Source organism: Tamandua tetradactyla, chromosome 1 (assembly GCF_023851605.1).
Source record: "Tamandua tetradactyla isolate mTamTet1 chromosome 1, mTamTet1.pri, whole genome shotgun sequence".
Lineage (NCBI taxonomy): Eukaryota > Metazoa > Chordata > Mammalia > Pilosa > Myrmecophagidae > Tamandua > Tamandua tetradactyla.
The window spans coordinates 24814377-24836270 of NC_135327.1; the positions used below are offsets into that span (position 1 = coordinate 24814377).

Sequence of the window (21894 nt, forward strand, 5' to 3'; positions counted from 1 at the left end):
CTTTGTTCTGTGCCTGCTACATAAGTGTTTGGTAACTATAATAATAAATATTAATTATGTTCCAAGTTATCTGGCTAGTTGTCTCCCTCCTTCCCATACTGCTTGAAGTAGTCAACTTGACTAGTAGTCATAAACAGAGCTACTCTATTCTGTGTCTTCCTGATACTCATTCCATTCACTTCAGGATCTTTCCTGAAATTGTAAGTAGCAGAACACTCCCACATCAATTTTCTTTTTAATCTGCCTGATTTTTCTTCATAGTACTTATCACTACTTTCTATTATTTATTTATTTACTTATCTGTTGTCTTGTCTCCCCCACTAGAATGTAAACTTCATTATGGCAAGGAATTCTGATTTGGTCACTGCTATATTCCCAAGTCCTGCCTGGCACAAGCAGGCATTCAATATTTATTTATTGAGTGAAAAGATAAATACTAAATGCAGCATATGTTAGGGCAAGTCTGAATCCCTGCCCTTAAGAAGTTTATAATTTAATGGACATAAAATCAGCAATCTTAATTCAATGTGATAGGGGTTCTACCAGACAGAGTAGGGACATGATGTTATGGAAGTATAAGAAAGGTGCAATTAATTTTGTCAAAGGGAGCATTCAGGGAAGGATTTGCAAAAAGAGGTGCTATTTGAGCTAAAATCATTTAAGCTGAGAGGTAATGTTCTAGATTAGGGGTCAACAAACTTTTCCTATCAAGGGCCACATAATAATTTCAGCTTTGTGGCCATGATTTTTAACTCTAACTCAGCAGCTCAACTCTGCCTTTGTAATATAAAAACGGCTATATACAATATTAAATAATAAATGAGCATAACTGTGTTCAAATCACATTTTATTTACAAAAAAAAAAAAAGGGGGCAGTGGGCTACATTTGGCCCGCGGGCAGTAGTTTGCTAACTCCTGTTCTAGACAAAGGGACCTGCCTGAGCGTAGGCAGATGGACTGAGATTCTTTGCTAATATGTGGGCTTCTGGATGGTAGGGCCAAATCTTTTCCCTTTATATCAGGCATTTAGAGAATGGTACCTCCTTTAAATCTCCCATTAGCTCCTAAGAGATAATGAGTGATTATAATTTTTTCATTTCATAAATCATTCTAAGAGCTTATCATCCTCCTAATAAGTGGGGTCGTTAGAGATTTGAACCTTGGGTCTGAATGACCTTAAAGCCACATGCTTCGAAAATGACTTTCTTTTGATCTCATGCTAAAATACAGATTTGGCTAAATAAATAAGTAGGTTCAAAATCCTTCCTTAGAACTTTGTAATTACTGCACCTTTGACTTGTAGCAATGATGTTTTAGACGAGTGATCAAATATAAATCTGATTCTTAAGAAATCAGGTTGGTTGGTTGATTTTAATCCAAAATTTCAGATTTTTCTTCAAAATGTGTCTAGGTAAAAGTCTTTTTTCAATATTCCTGCTCAAACTTGATGGACCCATTTGGCTTGGTGACTCAGAGAACTTCCTTGTATTATTTCTTTTCTGCCTCTATTACTGTTTTCTTCTTTGAGAATTCCTATTGGAGAGATATTACATCTCCTAGACCTATCCAGCTTGTCTCTTTGCTCTCATTTCTTATTCCTGTATATATGTTCTGGGAGCTCTACATGATTTGGTCTTTCATCTTACTAATTTGGTTTTTAGTTATATCTAGTCTCCTTCCTTTATTTTTTTTTATTTGTGAATTTTTTATTGATATGTTATATATTCACCTACCATGTAATCATCCAAAGTGTACAATCAGTGGTTCACAATATCATCATATAGTTCTTCATTTATTATTACAATTGACTTTTCTTTTTTGTGAAAAATAACATATATACAAAAAAGCAGTAAATTTCAAAGCACATCACAACAGTTAATTGCAGAACAGATTTCAGAGTTTGGTATGGGTTACAATGTCACAATTTTAGGTTTTTACTTCTAGCTATGCTTAAATACTGGAGATACATAGCAATCATATTCATTTGTTAAACCCTACCGTCTCTGTATAACTCCACCATCACCTTTGACTATTCTCCCACTCTTAAGGGGTATTAGGGCTATGGTTTTTCTAACTTTTTCATGTTGGAAGGGCTGTCAATAGTAAGGGCTAGCAGGATGAAACTAGTTGATGTTCTGAGGAGGCTGACTCTTTGTGTTTCATAGTAAGGGCTAGCAGGATGAAACTAGTTGATGTTCTGAGGAGGCTGACTCTTTGTGTTTCAGAACTTACCTGGTCCAGGGACTCATCTGGAGGTCGTAGGTTTCTGGAAAGTTACCCTAGTGCATGGGACCTTTGTAAAATCTTATATAACATCCTAGATGTTCTTTAGGATTGGCTAGAATGGTTTTGGTTGGAGTTTGACAAGCTATAATAGGTAATAGTGGTCTAACTGAAGCTTGCACAAGAGTTACCTCCAGAGTAGCCTCTTGACTCTGTTTGAAATTTCTCAGTCACTGATACCTTATTTGTTACACTTCTTTGCCTCCTTTTGTTCAGGATGGAATTGTTGATCCCACGATGCCAGGGCTGGACTTATCCCTGGGAGTCATCTCCCACGCTACCAGGGAGACTTTTACCCCTGGACGTCATGTCCCACATAGAAGGGAGGGCAACTATTTCACTTGCAGAGTTGGACTTAGAGAAAGAGAAGCCACATCTGAGCAACAAGAGAGGTCTTCCAGAAGTAACTCTTAGGCATACCTATGGTAAGTTAAGCCTCTCCAATACATACTTAAGCTTCACCAAAGCAAGCTTCAAGTTCAAAGACTTGGCCTATTGATTTAGGTGTCCCTAATGTTTGGCACAGAATCAGGAGTTTCCCTGGTGGTAAAGTTTAATAGTTCCATATTTTTTCTCCCATCCTCAAGGGACTTTGCCAGTACTTTTTGATTACCTGCTTAATATATTCTGGGATTTATCCAGGCATTACATTAAGCTATACAGTATTAAAGACCCTCATTCTTATTCTGGGCTCTCTGTGTTTGGATTATTTAAGTGATCTATCCAGACAGGTTGAGTTAGATTATATGCTACAGAAAATTTAGGTTCTAGACAAAATAAATCTTTCTTCCTTTGGTCTGAAAGAGTAGATGAGGTTCTCAAATATAGACAGTGTCTTCCTTACCCCTTTACTTAGAATTTCCTTAATCCCGACCTGATCAGCTACATTCTTATCTCAAATACCAGGTTATAAACATAAAACAGCCTCTCAAAATCCAGAAATAAAAATTCCCGCTCCGGACTAAATGTGACTCCTATAAGAGCTTACAATATAGACCCTTGTTTTCTTATAATTTCTTGTGAGTATTTTCTGAATGAGACCATGCAATATTTGCTCTTTTGTTTCTATCCTGCCTTTCTTTTGATTTTTTTTTCCAATCATGTTTTTGTTTTCTAAGAATTCTTTCTTAATACTTGGATTGCTCCTTTTTTCATAATGACTTTTTAAAAAATGGTGCAGTGTCCTCTTACACAGATTATAATATATTTTGAAACATTTATTCTGTTTTTTGTATACCTGTTTACCAGGACAACCATTGGACAAGAATGTGTTCATAGTAGATATCCCTTACTGAAACCTCAAACAGGAACATATCATAGTTTAAGAAGCTGGGAAATAGTTATCCTTTAGGCCAAGCTGCCTTTTGTTTTATCTTTCCCCTTTATCTCTTATGGCTGCCTAGAGTTAGTTACCTTGGGTACCACCCATGTACTTTCTCTGTCCTCAAGTCCCACCCAAGAAGCCTTCTAGTACACATAGCAGTCATGGGCAATGTGTAGATCCTCTCTGAATGCCAATTCGAACCAAACCAGAAAAAAATTTTTTTAAATGGGACAGTCAGGAGGATTTAAACAGTAAGTAGACATTAGGTGATATGAAGGAATCGGTGTTATTTTTAAGGTGGTATTGTGGTATGGTGGTTGTGTTAAGAGTCTCCATCTCTTAATGATACATACTGAAGTAATTATGGTTGCAATGATATTTGCTTTAAAATAATCTAGTGGGGCATTGCGTGGGTATAGATAAATAATTTTTGATCGGGCATGGTCATTCCACCTCCCACCCCTCCCAGGACATTTGGCAATGTCTAGAGACGATTTTGTTGTCACAGCTGGTGAAAGGTGGGTTCTGATGACACCTAGTGGGCAGAAAGCAAGGATCTTATTAAATATCCTATTTTGCACAGGATAACGCCCCACAACAAAGAATTATCCAGCCTAAAGTGTTATTAGTACAAGGTTGAAAAACCGTATAGATGAAAAAAATTGGAATATATTGATAATGTTGCGGCTAAGTGAGAAGTATGCAGGGTTTAGTATAATTATAGTTTCTCTTTACTTTGTGTAAGTTTGAAAGTTTTCCATAATAAAAATATATAGGTGACTTCTTTTTTTTTTAATGAATCCACCACCACTCTCTGTAACAAAACTTTCCACTCCATATAGAGCCCTCCTTTTCCAGCTGAGCCTGTATGGCTCACCATAGCTTGTCACTTAACCTGTGGGTGTATTGACCCCATAATGTCAGACCTTCGGTTAAATACTTTACTGGTACCTCAAGGCTGACTCTCATTCCAAGCCCTAGTTGACTCTAAGTTTTGAGGTGTTTCCAGACTTAGGCTGGTAGAACTAGCACTTATTTTTCAGCAGTCTTTCTTTATCTGGAAATTCTTTGGCTCTGATTAATCTCTTTAGCAGCCTAGTTCTGCCTGCTTTGTCTTCCAGAAGTTCCTCAGTTTATGAGCTACTGATGCTACCTTTGCTGCCTTCCAGATATGCTGTTGATGCATTAGTATTTTTAGGTTTTCTACCATTTCAGTGTGCTTTGGAAAGAGGGAGAAGTAAATTTATAGATTCAGGCTCACTGTCTTGAGCCAGATGATTCTGTTTACCTTCTTTTAATAGGGCACTATGTGATTGGCATTTAGCACAAACATAAAAATCATTCATTATTTTATTCATTCACCTAATATAGCCCAGGCTTCTTTTAGTGCCTATTGTGTCCGTAACACTGTGCTCTGTTTAGGTATACAGAGAGGAACAAGGTAGATAGGTAACCATTGCACTTTTGGAATATATGGTGTAAAGAAGGGGCACTCAGTCAACTATAGTCAAATAAAACAAAGTGTGGTGAGTATGTAAAAAGAAATAATAGCGTACTACATGAAAATAATAAAACATTTGCTAACATTGACTCACAATGTGTGCTAATTACTGTGCCAAGAACTTTACACGGATGATCTGATTTAATCTTCAGAGCAACTCTTATTTTAGAGTTGAAGAAACAAACTTAGAAGTGTTAGGACCCTAATTTAGTAAGCCAGAGATCTCTCTGGGAAAAAATGACAGTACTAAAGTGAGAACTGGTTGAAGAGGCGTTAGCTAGGAAAGAATGGGGGAAGACTGTTAAACAGAAGAAATAACTTGTTCAAAGGCCTAAGGAAGAAATGAACTTAGCATTGAAGGATTTCAGTGGTTGAAGTTTAATGAGCAAGGAAAGAGGGTCAGGGGCTAAATTGGGAGTTTCTTGTAGGTCAAGGTAAGGACATTAGATTTAATTCTAAGGGCTTAGGAAATCTTTAAAAAGTTTTAGATAAGGGAGGGTCATGATCTGATTTGCTTTTTTCGAAATCACTCTGCCTGCTTTGTGGAGAATGGGTTGGCAGGAGACAGCGGCTTTCTGTGATCCAAGTGAAAAAGGATGCAGATTGAGACTATGAGTGGTATCAGTATAGAATGGGATAAAAACAGACAGATTTGAGATGTTGATTGTATTTGAGATGTTGAAGTCAATATATTACTTGCAGCTGGGCTGGATGTAGAAGGTGCATATTAGGGTGAAATCAGGGGGACACCTTGATTTTGTGATTAAAGTGATAAAAATTTTGGAATTACTAGCATATTTGTCCTTACAGCATCTGTCTTATCAGATCAACTAGAGAGAGTGTAGAGAAGAGTGCCAAGGACAGAGTACTAAGGAATCTCATATTTAGAGATCTGGTTTTAGGAGAAGAACTGGTGAGGGAAACAGAAGGAGCAGCCAAGAGATAGAAAGAAAATCAGAAGAGTGCTTGTTGTGGAAACCGAGAGAGAAAAGTACTTCAAAACGTAGAGCGTGGTCAGCTGATTTGACTTCACTTTTTTTTAAATTCAATTTTATTGAGCTATATTATATATTCACTTACCATATAATCATCCAAAGTGTACAATCAGCGGTTTACAGTATCATCATATAGCTATGCATTCATCATCACAGTCAATTTTTGAACATTTTCATTACTCCAGAAGAGTAAAAATAAAAGTAAAAAAGAACACTTACAACATCCCATACCCCCTGATTATTTATTTTTTGTCTTTGTGTTCTTACTCATTTGTTCATACACTGTGTAAAGGAAATGTTAGTCACAAGGTTTTCACAATCACATGGTCACACCATAAAAACTATATAGTTATCCATCATCTTCAAGAATCAAGGCTACTGGATTACAGTTCACTAGTTTCAGGTATATCCTTCTAGCTACTCCAGTACACCAAAAATTGAAAGCAGGTATCTATGTAATGCATAATAACCTCCAGAATGCCCTTTCAACTCTATATGAAATCTCTCAGCCAGTGAATCTTCATTTTGTATCATTTCTCTTCCCACTTTTGGTCAGACAGTTTTTCTCAATCCCGTGATGCCAGGGCCAGGCTCATCCCTGGGCATCCTGTCCCAGGTTGCCAGGGTGACTACTCATTTTAAGATGAGAACTATTACAGTGTGTTTGAAAGTTGCCATCAACAAAGAAGCATGGTATAACATCTCCCGTTTCTATATAAAACTAAAACATCAACTCTCAATCCCAATAGCTCCCTCCAACTCCTGCTCCTTTTCTTTGCATCCCTTTAAGGTAAAAGTCTTGAAAGGAGGAGTTGGTGTCTCACTGTCTCTTCTTTCTGTCTTTATTCACTCCTAATTAGACTTTCTCAACCACTACTCAACTGAAACCACTCTTGAAAAGGCCACCAATAGTTACTATCTTTTCAAATCCATCATCACTTTTTTGTCCAAACCCTTCTAACCCTTTTGGCAGTATTTGAGTTGATCACTCCCTCCTTCTTGAAAAACTCTACTCTTGGTTTCCATGACACCACATTCTGCTGATTACTTCCTATTCCATGACTGCTGCTGATGAGTCAGTTAATAGGTCTTAAAAAAAAATGTGGATCCAGTTATATATCTCACCTGCAGAAAGCCCTCCAACCATATAATGTTTCTCCTCACATTCAGAATTAAATCCACAGTCATCATCATGGCCTACAAAGCCCTAATCCGACTTTTGCCCACTTCTCCTGCCTCATCTAGGTATAAGATGGTATATGCTGACTTTTGTGCTGTTTTCTTGAACCCCCCAAGTTCTGAAGGGCTATTATGCTTGCTCTTCCCTGTGCCTAGAAAGCTCTTTGCCTAAAGCTTTGCATGGTTCATTTCATATTTATCAGTGACCTGCACCCATCACTCTCTGTCCCTTTATTCTACTTTGTTTTTGTCATAGCACATGTCAGTGTCTGAAATTAAGTGTTTACTTGTTGGTGAATAGTGCCCCTTCTCCCCTGAATTTACGCTTGCCTGTTTGATCACTTCTCAATTTCCAGGGTCTAGAACAGTATCTGACATACAATTACTGGCCCATAAATATTTTTTGAATCAGTACTGCCAAGAAGTTGAGTAAGATGAGGATAGAACCGTTTCCATTGTATTTGGTAAATAGGCATTTGTTGATGTCCCTGATGAACAGTTTAAATGGAGCACTGAGGGTGGGAGTCTGAGCAAAACAGATTGAGGAGTACCTGGGAGTAAGGAAGTAGAGAAAACATTTATAGACAACTTTTGTGAGAAGTTAGCTGTGAAGAGAGAAATGGGGCTGGTGATGGCTGGAATAGGATAAACGAGGTCAAGAAGCTCACTCTTAGAAATGGATGTAATGGATAACAGGATTGACCTTTGGCATGGGAGATATATGTCCTCCACATTTACAAGAAGGAAAAATTTGTAGATAGAAACTCTGGTTGTATAGTTCCTGATGGGAAGGTGTGAGTGATAAGGCCAGTTACCATTTATTTCCTGAATGAAATCTTTGGACAAGAGTGGAGGAGCACAAGTCAGCACCTGGGCATCTACCATGAGAAAGGAGGGTAGGTGTTGGTGAGGAAAGAGAGCTGTGTCTTGTGGAATAGAGAAAAGGGTTACTGTATCTCCAAGCCAGGTATTGCTGTAGTTGGTATCCTAGCAAAAGGTGCCTGAGAGGTGAGGAAGCAGGATATGGAAAGAGATAGAAAGGAGCACCTAACATTTTTTGATGCAGAGTGCCTAAGGATCTAATAATGTCTCCTTGTTTTAATAAGGAACAATACTCCTTGTGCCAGGAAACCATTTGGGTTTATGATAGGAAAACAGTCCTTTTTTTCCTTTTTCCTCCATCTTCCTATAGATGAAGCCTTTGAGATTGGGAGAGAAAACAGAGTTGACCTTACACATCCAGTTTTCCATCAGGACTGGATATGTTCTTGCCTTCAGGTGTTTGGGAATTTTCTATACACTAAGCACTGTTTTAGGATCAACAGATATAGCAAGGAATGAGACAAAGACTTTGCAATCAAGGAGCTTGTATTCTAATTCAGGGAGACAGTAAATGAATGTATGGTATATTAAGGATGGAGTGGACATGTCACCCTGGGCCCTGCTCCACATATCCTCCCCTCCCCCAACAAGCCCTAGGGTGACAATAGGAAATTCTTTCTGTGCCTGTGCCCTGCCATCTCTGGAAGCATTGAATGAACCCTTCTTCCTCAGCAGGGTATTTCTGTGAGAAGCTGGCTTGAATCCTCCATTGAAGACAATGGTAATGACATGTTCTGTTCTCTTGATTTCAGATGAGACGCCAATTATCGCAGTGATGGTGGCCCTTTCCTCTCTGCTAGTGATTGTGTTTATTATCATAGTTCTGTACATGTTAAGGTGAGCACATTAATCCTTCTACATTCTCTTGAATTCTGTTTCAACAGCTAAATATCACAATAAGCTCACATAGCCCAGAAAACAGTAGGCTAAGAGTGATGAATGGAACAAAGATGACTCATGAAAGTGCCAAGATTAAAAATCTGTTTCGAAATGGTTTGAAAGCTCTACATAGTTTTCCTCAAGACCTGACTTCTCTCCTTTTCTTCCATCTGTCCAAGTACAGTTCCCCACTCCAGTTAAATCTAAAGTCCAGAATGGTGGTTTGGAGGTTGGAGGAAAAAGCCAATCTGTGTTATTAGTGATGGATGTTTCAAGATCTTCAGATTCAGCTCTGTTGAAGCAGCCCCTAAAAGGGCCCCAGTAGAGATTGTGTGTTCAGCAAAGGCCAACTTTATTTCTAGTTGAGACTTGCTATATAACCCTTTTGGGACCCTTGGTACTTCGCTGAGCTAGACATGTAACTTACAGGGCTCCTCTTTCTGACCCTCTTTCAGGATCCTCTAGATACTATTACCCCTCAAACAATGAACAGAAGCAGGGAAGGAGACCCCAAGGGAGGTGTATTTGTTCTCTTCCTGCTGAAATGACAGCCCTGATAAATGGGATTTGACTCTGCCTTTATCTTTGATTTAACCTACCCTGTCTCCCTCTTGTTCTTCTGCAGTGATTTTGAGGGGGAACCTTGTGCACTCCTATAATTGGCACATGTCTCCATCCTTCCACAGGAGATTTGTGACCAGACCCATGCTTACCCTGTCTAAAGCTCTGGGTGTCTCCCTGGGGCTGCCAGACTGCACTGGAGAAATACAAGATTTTTGTTTGCTGTGAATCTTACCATCTCCTCCTCCTGTGTTCCACCCACTCACCCCTTTCTCTACCTGGTATAGCGGTGATCTCCAGGGGTTGGATCTAGAGCTTGAACTGGAGCTACAGAGGAGCCATACAGGCCAAAATATACCATTGGTGTTCCCTGGGTTGGATTTTAGTTTGCCAAGGGTAAGCAGGAACATCCTAAAGGCACCCAGCCACAGGAAATGAAACTGCCTCAGGGTGTGTGTGAGCTGAATTTGTTTATTTGATAGAAGAGACTTAGAAATGCTGAACTGAAAACTACATAGATGAGAATACAAAGCCAATGCTGGCTTTTCTGCCTTAGTGCTTAGTTTTTCACTAACAAATTTTCTCATTAGGTTTAAGAAATACAAGCAAGCCGGGAGCCATTCCAATTCTTTCCGATTATCCAATGGCCGCACCGAGGATGTAGGTAAGGCAGCCTTAATGGCTTGAGAGACCTGCATGTGGATGTAAACCAAGAAATTAGGGTTCTCCTCATCCTTTTAAAAGAATAAAACTATAAAAAATGAAGAAGGAAAAAAAATTTTTGAAGCGAGCAGTTCTTGGAGCTCTGGTCCATAGGTAGAACCCCCATTTTAGTCTCCAGGGATGGGGATGTGTCCCCCAGGGCACCTGACTGACCCTTAACATTGTGCACTGCAGAGCCCCAGAGCGTACCACTTCTGGCCAGGTCTCCAAGCACCAACAGGAAGTATCCGCCCCTGCCCGTGGACAAGCTAGAGGAAGAGATTAACCGGAGAATGGCGGACGACAATAAGCTCTTCAGAGAGGAATTCAATGTGAGTTCTTTGTTGAGCCTGGTATGTCAACAGGGAAGAAGGCAGACCTTAAGGTCAGGCCTTTTAAGTCATGGGGTAGAAAACAGATTTGTAATGGATTAAAAGAATGAAATTTTTTACCACCCATCTGACTGTCTTTCTGTGTGATCAAGGCAGGAAATGAAAAGATTTGCCTCACCTCCCTCATCCAGTCACCCACTCACCCATCCATCCATCCATTCATTGTTATATCTTTACTTCATTTGTTTAATCCATATTTTTTGAGCATCTAATATTTGCCAGGTAGTATTCTAGGTGCCAGGGATATGATGGGAAGCAAAAATAGATCTAATCCCTCCTCTTAGAACCCACTGTCCAGTAGAGAAGCCCTTCAACAAAGAACAAAAATAGCTGGGTAAATTTAAATAGCAATATAGGACCTGGAAAGCTGGTGTATAACTGTAGGAATGCATGTTAAGTAATGGCCTTTTAGATTCTGGAGTAAGGGTCCATGGGTGATTTAAGTAGACAGAAGAGTAGACGGGTATGGAAGGTGAGGACTACAGCAAACTACAGAACATAGTAGTTTTGAATGTTTAGATTCATAATTTTTTATAACTCCCTTCAAGGAAACAGAGTATGTTTGTGAGCCACCAGTCAGTGATCTCAGCCCACCAGTTCTGATGCCAGGTCAGAAGAATTTCCTTGAGGAAATGATGTTTGAATTGAGACCTAATCAGTAGGCAAGGGGAGGGGGTGGGAGGGAGATGGGAGGGGAGGGGAATTCCAGCACTGGAACTAGCCAGAGCAAAATGTTAGTAGTGAGGAGGGTGAGGAAAAGGCACATTCAGTAAAATAAAAGACTGTCTGTGGCTGCAGGGAAGAGACTCAAGGGAGGATAGTAAAAGACAAGACTGTGGAGGAAGAGCAAATTGTGGTGCTTGTAGATTGTCATAAGAGAAGTGCAAAGCCATGGGTCAGTCAGATTTGTGGCTGGCTGAGACCAGTCCAGATTATTCCTAGTTCATGTAGAGGATAGGCAGACAACTCCACAGAATGGGAGCTCTGGGAACAAAGAGGAAAGAAGAAATGGTTATTTGATGTGCTGGTCACATCACATCTGCTCCATCAATGAAGGGCCTGGGAGAATGAAGACTGATGCGATCACATTTGCATTTTGAGACAACCACTAGCTAGAGTGTGGAGATTAGATGGGAAGGAGGCAAGAGTTAAAGCAGAAGACCATTTACCAGGCAAGAGTTAATGAAATGTCGTGGGCCCTTTTTATCTGGCTGTTGGGAAATCAGCACCATTTAATGGTCACTGATTCAGAATATTTACCACATTCCATAAGACAGTAACCCAGCTTCAGCACCAGTGCTGGGCCTTTGATAGACCCTTCTAACTGTTTTGTAGTCTATAATACCAATTGCTTCTGCATGATGGAGCATGTGATCCCATTGCCATATCTCTTTTTCTGTGGAATTAGTTCTTTGTTTAGAGGCAGTGTTCCCCAAGATTCCATGGAAGACATGACAAGCAGATTCAGATAGATGCTGTGGTCTGAGGAAATTGCTGTATTTCCTCAGTGGAAGGGATCCAGTATGATCATCCTGTCTCTGGGTAACTGGCTGATCCCTTACTTGACACATCAAGGTCTCAAGCTTGGTCCCTACTGCTGGCTTTTAGGGTTCCCTGGAGTGACAAGGCTAGATAGACCTCAGTTAGAGAAAATCCGAGTTGTTGACCCCTTGACCTTTCCCTGTTACCATAGCCACTGAGTTCATGAGCTCATTGGACCTGTACCAGGATGGTGAGGGAAAGGGCTGACCAAAATTTCCTGGGTTCTTAGCAGTAAGTGCCATCACATGAGCTCACATGGGGCATAATTTCCCATCTTATTTGTTGCAATTATCTACTAGACAGGGATCACTAGATCCTGATCTCCAGTGAGATAGAGTAGTAACTTGCTTGAAGTTCTGTTCACTGGGAGGATTTAACTTTTATACCATTAAAAGCCACCACTTAAGGAGGTTACCCCACAGCACTCTACTCCCAGCATCGACCACCTTGTCTCACAGAACCATTTGTACATTAAGTTGGATGTTTTCTTCTTTGGTCAACTGTCAATGTCATCAGGAAATCAGAGGTGTCTGTTGAAGGAGTGGGGTAGTGTGGCAGCACTCTGTACATATCACTTCCAGCTGGTGGTAGAATCCTGTTGGTTATGTCCAGATTTATGATTTGTTAGATCACATACTTAGCTTATGAGGAGCAGTTGAAGTCACTTGGATACTGGGTATCCCATGGTCAGGCTTACAGTCTCCACCAGGGCTCACTACTAAGCTAGGAGCATGGTCTTGCTGACAGGGTCATGGTCTTGTCCCAGATCCTAGTATGTTTCATTATGATTTCCTGCTCAGCCTTACCACAAATGCTTAGAACCCCATAGGATCTAACAGAACCAATTTCTCTGTGGCCTGGATCAGCTGGTACACTGTCTCTATTCAGGTGATCCAGGAAATGGGTCAGAGCAGGCCACTGTATGTGATAAAGGCTGTCTCCCAAATCCATAATAGTCCAGCAAGCTTTGCTACTTTTTCTTTTTTTTTTTTTTTTGGTATTAACATCTTTTTTTTTTTTTTTTTTTTTACATGAGCAGGCACCAGGAATCGAACCCGGGTCCTCTGGCATGGCAGGCAAGCATTCTTGCCTGCTGAGCCACCGTGGCCCGCCCTTTGCTACTTTTTCTTTTTCTTAGTGGGGGAGTGTGTTAGTCAGGGTTCTCTAGGGAAACAGAAGCACCAGAAGGTATCTATAAATACAAGATTTTATAAAAGTGTCTCACACAGCTGTGGGATGCCCCAAATTCCGTAGGGCAGGCCATAGGCTGGCAACAACGATAAAGGTGTTTGATAAATTCTGCAGGATAGGCTGGCTGAAGTACAGATGAAACTTCTCTCTTCTCACTGTTGAAATTATCACCTGTTCCTTAAAATCTTCAACTGACTGCATTAAATCCAACTGATTGGTTTCTCTCATTGCAGAAGACACAAAAAGTTGGTTATAGATGTAATCAGCCATAGACGCAATAAACTGACTGAAATGTCTTTGAAGTAATGGTTAGGTCAGTGCTTACTTGACCATACAGCTGGAACCATCACTTGGCCAAGTTCACACATGAATCTAACTATCACAGGAAGGGATGGTGGGACAAGGAACAGCAACTTGTCCTTTACATTGGAGAAGATATCTTGACATGCTCCAGGTCTTTGGACTTCAGAAATTTGACTGAGGTAGTAGACTACTGTATTTTTATTTATGTCTAGCACATGCATCTAGGGCGCATAACTTACTCCTCTTCAAGTCTTGTCCGCTTGATGCCATTGGTGTAGTTGTCAGAGCAATGTCCTATAAAACACAAAATTCCTATGAACCATCACAGCACAGAGAGGTCAAGATGATATATGACAGAGGTTGCCCCTGCCTTAAGAAAGGGAAACTGCTTCAGATACTCTTTGTGCCCTCTAAAGGAAAAAAAAATCTTTGTGCCTCCATTAATAACTATATGCCTAGTATCAGGACCTATGTTAATCTGTAGGAAGGAGAGTACATCTGGAAAGACAACTGCAAACCTACCACTCCACCTAATCCTGTTTAACGTAATCTACTTACATTCTTAAAGACTTATCAGTCTTTTGTGCTGGTCTATTCAGTGGCTTGCATGGAGGGTAATAGGAAACCTCACAGTAGCAGATACTGGTGGTTATTGAGCCCTTGCTCCATGCCATCTCCAGATGGTGTGTGTGGATTAGTTCATTATTATCCTGTAACTTTTAAGTTTTCTATTGCACTTGGAGTCTCTGTGATTACCTAGGGACTTAGTCTTTTGATTAAGAAAGGATACTACACCAGGGGTTTGCATTTCTTCTTCCTACACTAAAAGCTCTTACTCAGTGGGTTAGGGGTATTCTGCCCCTTGCTGTAGGTATTTGTTCTAACCATACACTGGGGAAATAGGTAGTTCTTAACATGAAGCTAGTTCGGGACAAAATATCTTCTATCACTTGACCTACAAGGCTCCTTTCTAAATAGCAAATCATAGTGGGATCCTCAAGAATTAGTGATCTCAGCTCAAGATCCCAGTAGATCCCAAAAGGTGATAGATGGCTCATGGTTCTTGGGCAAGATGAATAGGAAGATTCATGGTATATGAGTGGTTCCATGCTGTGGCAGGGTTCTCTTTGCAGGTGGTTGGCCTCCCTCTTATTAAAGGGCTCTGGGTCTGTGAACTGACCCAGGCTGGAAGTTTGATGAGGGAGGATCTTTCTCTCTCATGGCAGTTCTAGTCAGGCGCCCTCAACTGACATGGACTGGCGCCTCCCACTTCAGTTATTGGGAACTGCATAATGAATTATCCACTTGAGCCCTCTGAGCCTGATGACCACGTCCTCCAGAGTTCCTTCCAACCTCCTGAGATCAAGAATCCCACTTTGGTGCTAATTCCTTCCTTCAGCATCTCATTCTGGTAAGGATAGCCAGAAAAGTACTTCTGAAAGATTCTATTGCTTTCCTCACTAGTGTACACCCTTCAGCAAGTCACATGTTGTGGATCTGTCAGGGACATGGTGATGGTGTTCAGTGGGAAGGTTGTAGCTATAACATTCTCATCCTTTCTACATTGTGTCGAGCACTTTCTAGCTTCTCAAGAAAAGTCTTGAACAATTCAGTCCTGGTTTCCACTGGTCAGCCTAGCCCAGAAGTATAACCATTGCCAGTTACCTGAGCTATTATACTAACTGTAGAAATTCAGTTGATCATTCCTTAATCAGAAATTTGGCCTTATCCAAAAATAATACTCTTTCCTCCTTGGTCTAACAACCTTAAAATCTGTATCATTAACTGTTCCTGTGAATTTTGATGATCCAGGTCAGTGAACTCCTGCAGTTTTTCTACCTTGATTATGTATTTTACCCTCCAGATTGTGTTATGCTTATGTGCTAATTATCCATGAATGATGAAACTGGAGTGTGGGGCATTTTTCATAGTGAAAGCAAGATGCTGTAGAGAGCACAATAGAAAGGTTTGGAAGTTGGCTTTCTCAAAGTCGCCTGTTTCCAACATCACTTCAAGCCTTACCTTTCAGCATCATTTCAGCATCACTTCAAGCCTTACCTTTCAGCCAAGAAATGATATGGATTCAACTGGAATTAAAATTTAGCAATGAGAATTCTGAAATCTTTTGCTGTGTATTTTAGTTCAGCCAAATACATAACGTAGTCATAGAAAGCCCCTAAGTTTTGTTCTGTCTGATTAGAGATGAACATTTGGTGTTGAAGCTGGGCTTTTTCTTGTTTTGTTATCTAATATTGTGAAAAGTAATCATCCTTGTTTCTTGTTATCACCAGTTCTAGTCTCCTTTTATTTGGAACTCTCCTATCCCTTAACCACCAACTAGTATACATCCCAGGTGATCACAAGCAATAACTAGAGTAACTGTTGTACAGCTGTGAACCATGAGCAGCCTGATCTTTTCCATCCTGGAAATTGATTGATAATTCTTTCCTTCCATCTGAACCCGTGATCAGGTTTACATCACCCACATTTCCCTCAAGAGCATCTCAGTTACAACCAACTCTCAGATTTTAACTGCTAAGTCAATTTAGGTTCTTTGATAAAAACAAGAGAAGTCAACTTAACTAAATTAACAAAAAGCAAGCAAAACTATCAGTTGGAAAGACTTTTGGGGAACCTGGCTAAATTGAAAGATGAGTTGGACTACCAACCCTTAGGTAAACCAGACCCTGCCCTGGTGGCTCTGGGGCCCTCCTAGGGAGCTTCTCTGGTGTGGCTCTGCTTCTTTCCAAGTTTCAAAATCCTGGGAGAGTGATTCCTATTGGGCCAAAATGGGCCAGGGATAACTGCTTGGCTAAGTCAACCCTGACCAGAGAAGAGGAAGAATAGCACATAGAGCAAACACATCAATTTGTGACTGCCATAACAGGATAATATTTTTATAACCATGGGATAGAGAAGGCCTTTCTAAGCACACCACAGAATTGAGAAGCCAAATGTCAAAGATTGAAAGATAATAAATATATTAAAATGCTAAGTGTCTGTATGATAGACAATAGCAGAAATAAGTGACCAGCTGGAAAAAGTATCTGCCACATGTAGGCATATAATTATTCATAATTTATAAAGAGCTAGCAACCTGTGAGAAAAACATAAAAATCCAGTAGAAACCTTAGCAGTTAACAGAAAAAAAAATACAAATAGTCCATAAACACATGAAAAGCTGAACTACTTCTAGTAATGAGAGAAGTGCAGATTAAAATGATTATTTTGGACCTATCAGATTTGAAAATTTTTAAAAATTGCTATTTAATTTGGGCAAAGATATAGGGGAATACCAGTACTCTTTTACATATGTGGCAGGCATTAAATTGGTATAGCAATGGAAGATGATTTGGCAGGATCTATCAAAATTTAAAGGCAGATATGTATTTATACAAGGATGTTCATTACAGCATTATTTATAATACAAGAAGAAAATAAAAAGTATATATCTGGCAAATAGCAGAATATCTAAATGGTCTCTCACATCCATTATGAAACTCTGTAATTATTAAAATGGATGTGTTGGCCTGCCCTGGTTCCTGTGTTCTCCCGGCACCACTGAGGTTTTCACACAGCACGTGCGCTGCGCTGCTCCTGGTAGCTCACGCCGGTGGCCCAGCACTCTGTACACTTCTCAGCACACCCACTGGCCGGCGGAGAGCCTGTGAGCGTAGGTTCACTATGGGGCAAAGTGCTGCTCATCGAGAACGTGGTATCACTCTGAGGTACCGTCATCCGGGACTGCACCCAACATATGGAACTGCAGCAGTGCCTCGGGCCCTAGCAACCAATTCGGGCATCTGGAAAAAGTCTTGAACGAACTGATCTTGAATTCACTCAAAGACAGCCAACCGGGAAGCGGTTTATCGAGAAGTACCACTTGAGCCGCATCCAGGCACACCCCCTCTTCACCTTCTTACAAGAGGCCCTGCCAGAAATGATGCTGCTTCGCTCAAGACTGACCCCAAGTTCATCACTGGGTCTCCAGTGTGCCACAACGGACGTCACCTGGAACTTCAAGAAGTTCCTGGTGGGCTCCAGTGGTGTGCAGATACGCAGGTACAGCCGCTGCTTCCCGACCATCGACATCGAGTTTGACATAGAGGCCCAGCTGTCCCAGGGGACCAGTCTTGCCCACAATGAGGAGTTTTTATCGATGATGGTATTTCCTCTAAAACTGTACGGAGTACCACCTGAAGCCCAGGAAGATCCCCCGAGATGGGTGCTGATTATGTCCATCCCAGCCTTCCCTCTCCCAGACCAAGGCAAATCTCCCCATTAATAAAATGTCTGGTGTCAGGGGGGAAAAAAATGAATGTATTGATATAGATCTCCAAGTCATATTGTTTTGTTAGAAAACATACTACAGGGCGGGCCACAGTGGCTCAGCAGGCAGTATTCTCGCCTGCCATTCTGGAGACCTGGTTTCGATTCCCGGTGCCTGCCCATGCAAAAAAAAAAAGAGAAAGAAAACATACTACAGAGAAATGTGCATGATATAATCCCATTTTTGTTTTTAAAATATATAACTGTATATATATTAATGCTTTTTTGTTTTTTTCCTTTTTAAGTCTGAAGATTTCTCTGAACTGTTAACAGTAGTTATCCACAAGCAGGGGTAGAAAATAGGAGAGACATGATAGAGAACTTCTACCATCTACTCAGTTATTTTAATTTCTTCTACAACATGCATATTCTTTTTGTAATATTTTTAAAAGCAAGTTTTATATGGGGACTTGATCTGATGTATCTTAGTGTTTTTTAATGGATATATAGCATCTGGGATGAAGGGGTTGCTATCCCCAGGTTGGACTGTGCCAGGACTCTTATGTTCATGTCTCTGTGAGAAGGAATATCAGTAAATAGGAGGTTAGTAAGGAGAGAAACAGAACCATGGTGGTGAACAACTGAAGGAACAGTAAGCATAGGACATGACAGCTGTATTTAGATATTTGACAGGCTAAAAGGAGATTGCACATCATCTCTATGAATCCATTGTTGAAGGTTCCAGGCAATGGCTTTCATCTCAAGAGTAACAATCTGGATGTTTTTATTTATCAACATTTGTCTTAGGATAGGGGGAATATTAACTTTGTTTAAAGGAAACACCTTGAAAAGCCACTTATTGAGATCCCTAAGACATGTTCAAGGTAAAAAAAAATAATACTAATAAAAATAGATTTGATTAGCTCTTGAAAGGAAGGGGATAGGAGAAAGAGAGGAGAGGAAAGAAGAAAAGTAGAGCCAGTAAGATTGTGAAAATCCATGCATTGTGAGATGTTGATCCACACCCTCCTTCCTCAAGTCCCCCATCTTTAGTAAAGATAGCTAAATTCTTGGCTTACCAGGTAAAGCAGATATGTTTGTATAAAATGGTTATAACACTAGGTATGGCATCTGGGTTGAGTCAGGGGCACAGTAGCCTTTGCCTGGATGAGCTGTCTCTAAATAAATGACTCAGAGTTCAAAACCTCTGGAAATTAGCAAGAACTGTGGCAAGGGCTTTGGAATTCAAAAGGCCAGGGAATAGAGGGTTCAGACCTTTCAGACTTCCAACTGATAACTGGGCTACAGAAGTCACTGCAAGAGAAAAACGAAAGACATTTGCACTGGGAATTGGGTCCTTCTAAACAGAACTATTCCAAGGTGAGATGAGCTGCCTTGGAAGGCAGTAAATTCCTCATCACTGCAGAAGATTCAGTCAAAGGCATTTATTAGGTGAGAATATATATTAGGTGAGAAAATATATTAGGTGAGAACTTTCAAATTTTAAGTTTGAAAGAAGATTCAAACTTAAAATTGGGTAAGATTCTGTACTGTCTGGAGATCCCAGGCAGCAGTGTGGAAGTATGTTATCAAAGGTATAAGAATTGGAAAGGAAGAAATAAATTTACATTATTCACAGAGGAACATATTATTTTCCTCAGAGAAATCCAAAGACTTATCAGATAAATAATTAGAATAAGTTATTTTAGCAAGGCTGCAAGATTCAAAAATAGTATAAAATATAAATGCATTTCTATACAGAGGCCACAAACAAAATTTAATAATTTTTAAAAGATTCCTTTTATGCTACAGTAGCATCAAAACCAAAAGTATATAGGAATAAACTTACCAATTATTTACAAAATCTTTGGAGAAAATTACAAAAAAGTTTTAAGATGTTCCAAAGAAAACAGCCTAAATTAATGGAGACAGAGGCTCAATGGATTAGAAAGCTCAATATTATAAGATGTCAGTTCTCCCCAAATTGATATATAGATTCAATGCACTTCCAATAAAAATCCCAACAGGTTTTTTGTGGAACTTGACAAGCTGATTCTAAAATTTATATGGAGGAGAAAAGATCCAAGAATAGCCAAGACATTCCTGAAGAAGAAGAACAAGGTGAGGAGACCTGCCTTACCAGATATAAAGAGTTAGAGCATTTTAGTAATTAAGATAGTTTTGTATTTGCACTGGGATAGACAGATCAACCAGTGGAATAAAATAGAGAACCCAGAAGCAGGCTTACATGTAAATGGAAACCTACTTATGACAAAATGTGATTGCAGTTTTGGTGGGGGTAAGAGTGGCCTTCATGATAAATAGTGCTAGGGCACTTGGATAACCCTATGGGAATAAATAAAGCTGAACTAATGCCTCATACCAAACCCAAAAGTCAATAATAGTTGGTGTAAAGACTGAAATTTAAAGGACAAAATGAAGGAAACACAGAGGCAATTTAGGAAAATCTGTTTATGATCTCGCAATAGGAAAGGGTTTCTTAAGACTGAAAACATTGGTAAAGGGAAAGATTGATCGATTTAACTACCTTAAAATGCAAAATTTAGGTACCATAAAGAAAATGAAAAGGCCACATACTTGGTAAAGATATTTGTAACACATATAACTGACAAATAGTGAATATCCAGAATATATAAAAAAACTCCTACAGATTAATTAGAAAATAAATAAGCAGTTCAGGAGAATAATGGAAAAAGACACTTGACTTGGTACATTACTGAAAAGGAAATCCTGTTTATCAGTAAACTACAGAAAGGTGGTAAACCTCATTAATAATCAGAAATGCAAATTAAAACTACATTACCCTTTTCACCACACTCAAATATATAATTCAGTGGTATTAATTACATTCACAATGTTATACTGCATCACCAAAATTTGTCCGTTGTTATGAATAGAAACTCTGCACATTTAAGCCTTAACTTCCTATTCTCTAGGTAGTGTGTATGTTACTAGAATAGGAATAAAAAAAAAAAAATCCAAAATGCCGCAAAACACAGTGTGAACCCTAAGTTAAACCATGGGTAATTATAGTAGAATTATAAAAATGTGCTTTCAATTATAATAAATGTGCCACATCTGTGCAAGGTGTTAATAATAGGGTGGTATATGAGTATCACCCTGTATTTTATGCATAATATTTCTTTAAACCCACAACTTCTCTTTAAAAAAAACCTACATTAATACATTTACAGTCTGACAACAGCAAATGTTGGTGAAGATAAAGAAAAGCTGGAACATTTTTTCATTGCTATGGGCATATAAGTCAGAACAACTACCTTGAAAAGCAATTTGGCTTTATCTTGGAAGGTTAAAGATTCTCATACCCAAAACTCTTGCGCATGTGCACAAGGAAACACATATAAATGAGTGTTTAAAGCAGGACTGTCAGCTGTAAACAACCCAAATATTCATCAGTAGTAGAATAGATAGATAAATTTTGGTAGGTCTCATAATGGAGCACCCTACACGGTAAAGTGAACAGACTTCAGGTGCATATAACAGCCTGGATGAATCTCAAGAAGAAATGGTTGAACAAAACAAAACAAAAAGTCAACATTTGATTATGATTCCATTTTTATCAATAAATGGACTAAACAAAAACAAGATATTGTTTAAAGTACAGATAAAACAAGAGAGTGGTAAACATAATTCCTGTGAAAGGGGAGGGAAGTGAATATGATCAGAAGAGACCCAGAGAGAACTTCTAAGTTAAATTGGATGGTCAGCATGTTGATGATTTTTTAAAATACTTTTTAAATAAATATAAAAATTGAAAAATTCAAGAAAAAAATTGGCTGGTACAGAAGAAAATGAGTGCGTACCTAGCCTTGCTGCCGTTTAAGGCTTGAGCAAGGAATGAAATAGTCT

At 39.5% G+C, this 21894-nt stretch overlaps 1 protein-coding gene and 1 pseudogene across 3 annotated transcripts in view; both read left to right on the forward strand.

Moving 5' to 3' along the window:
- PTPRA (protein tyrosine phosphatase receptor type A) overlaps nt 1-21894 on the forward strand; it is a 253295-nt gene that overhangs the window by 188606 nt on the left and 42795 nt on the right. For all 3 annotated transcript variants that reach the window (XM_077112344.1, XM_077112345.1, XM_077112342.1), the window contains 3 exons: nt 8917-9001; nt 10195-10268; nt 10502-10638. In XM_077112344.1, the coding sequence (XP_076968459.1) occupies nt 8917-9001; nt 10195-10268; nt 10502-10638 (296 nt within the window). The remainder of the gene's footprint in view (nt 1-8916; nt 9002-10194; nt 10269-10501; nt 10639-21894) is intronic.
- LOC143678199 (glutathione peroxidase 1 pseudogene) lies at nt 11129-20000 on the forward strand (annotated as a pseudogene).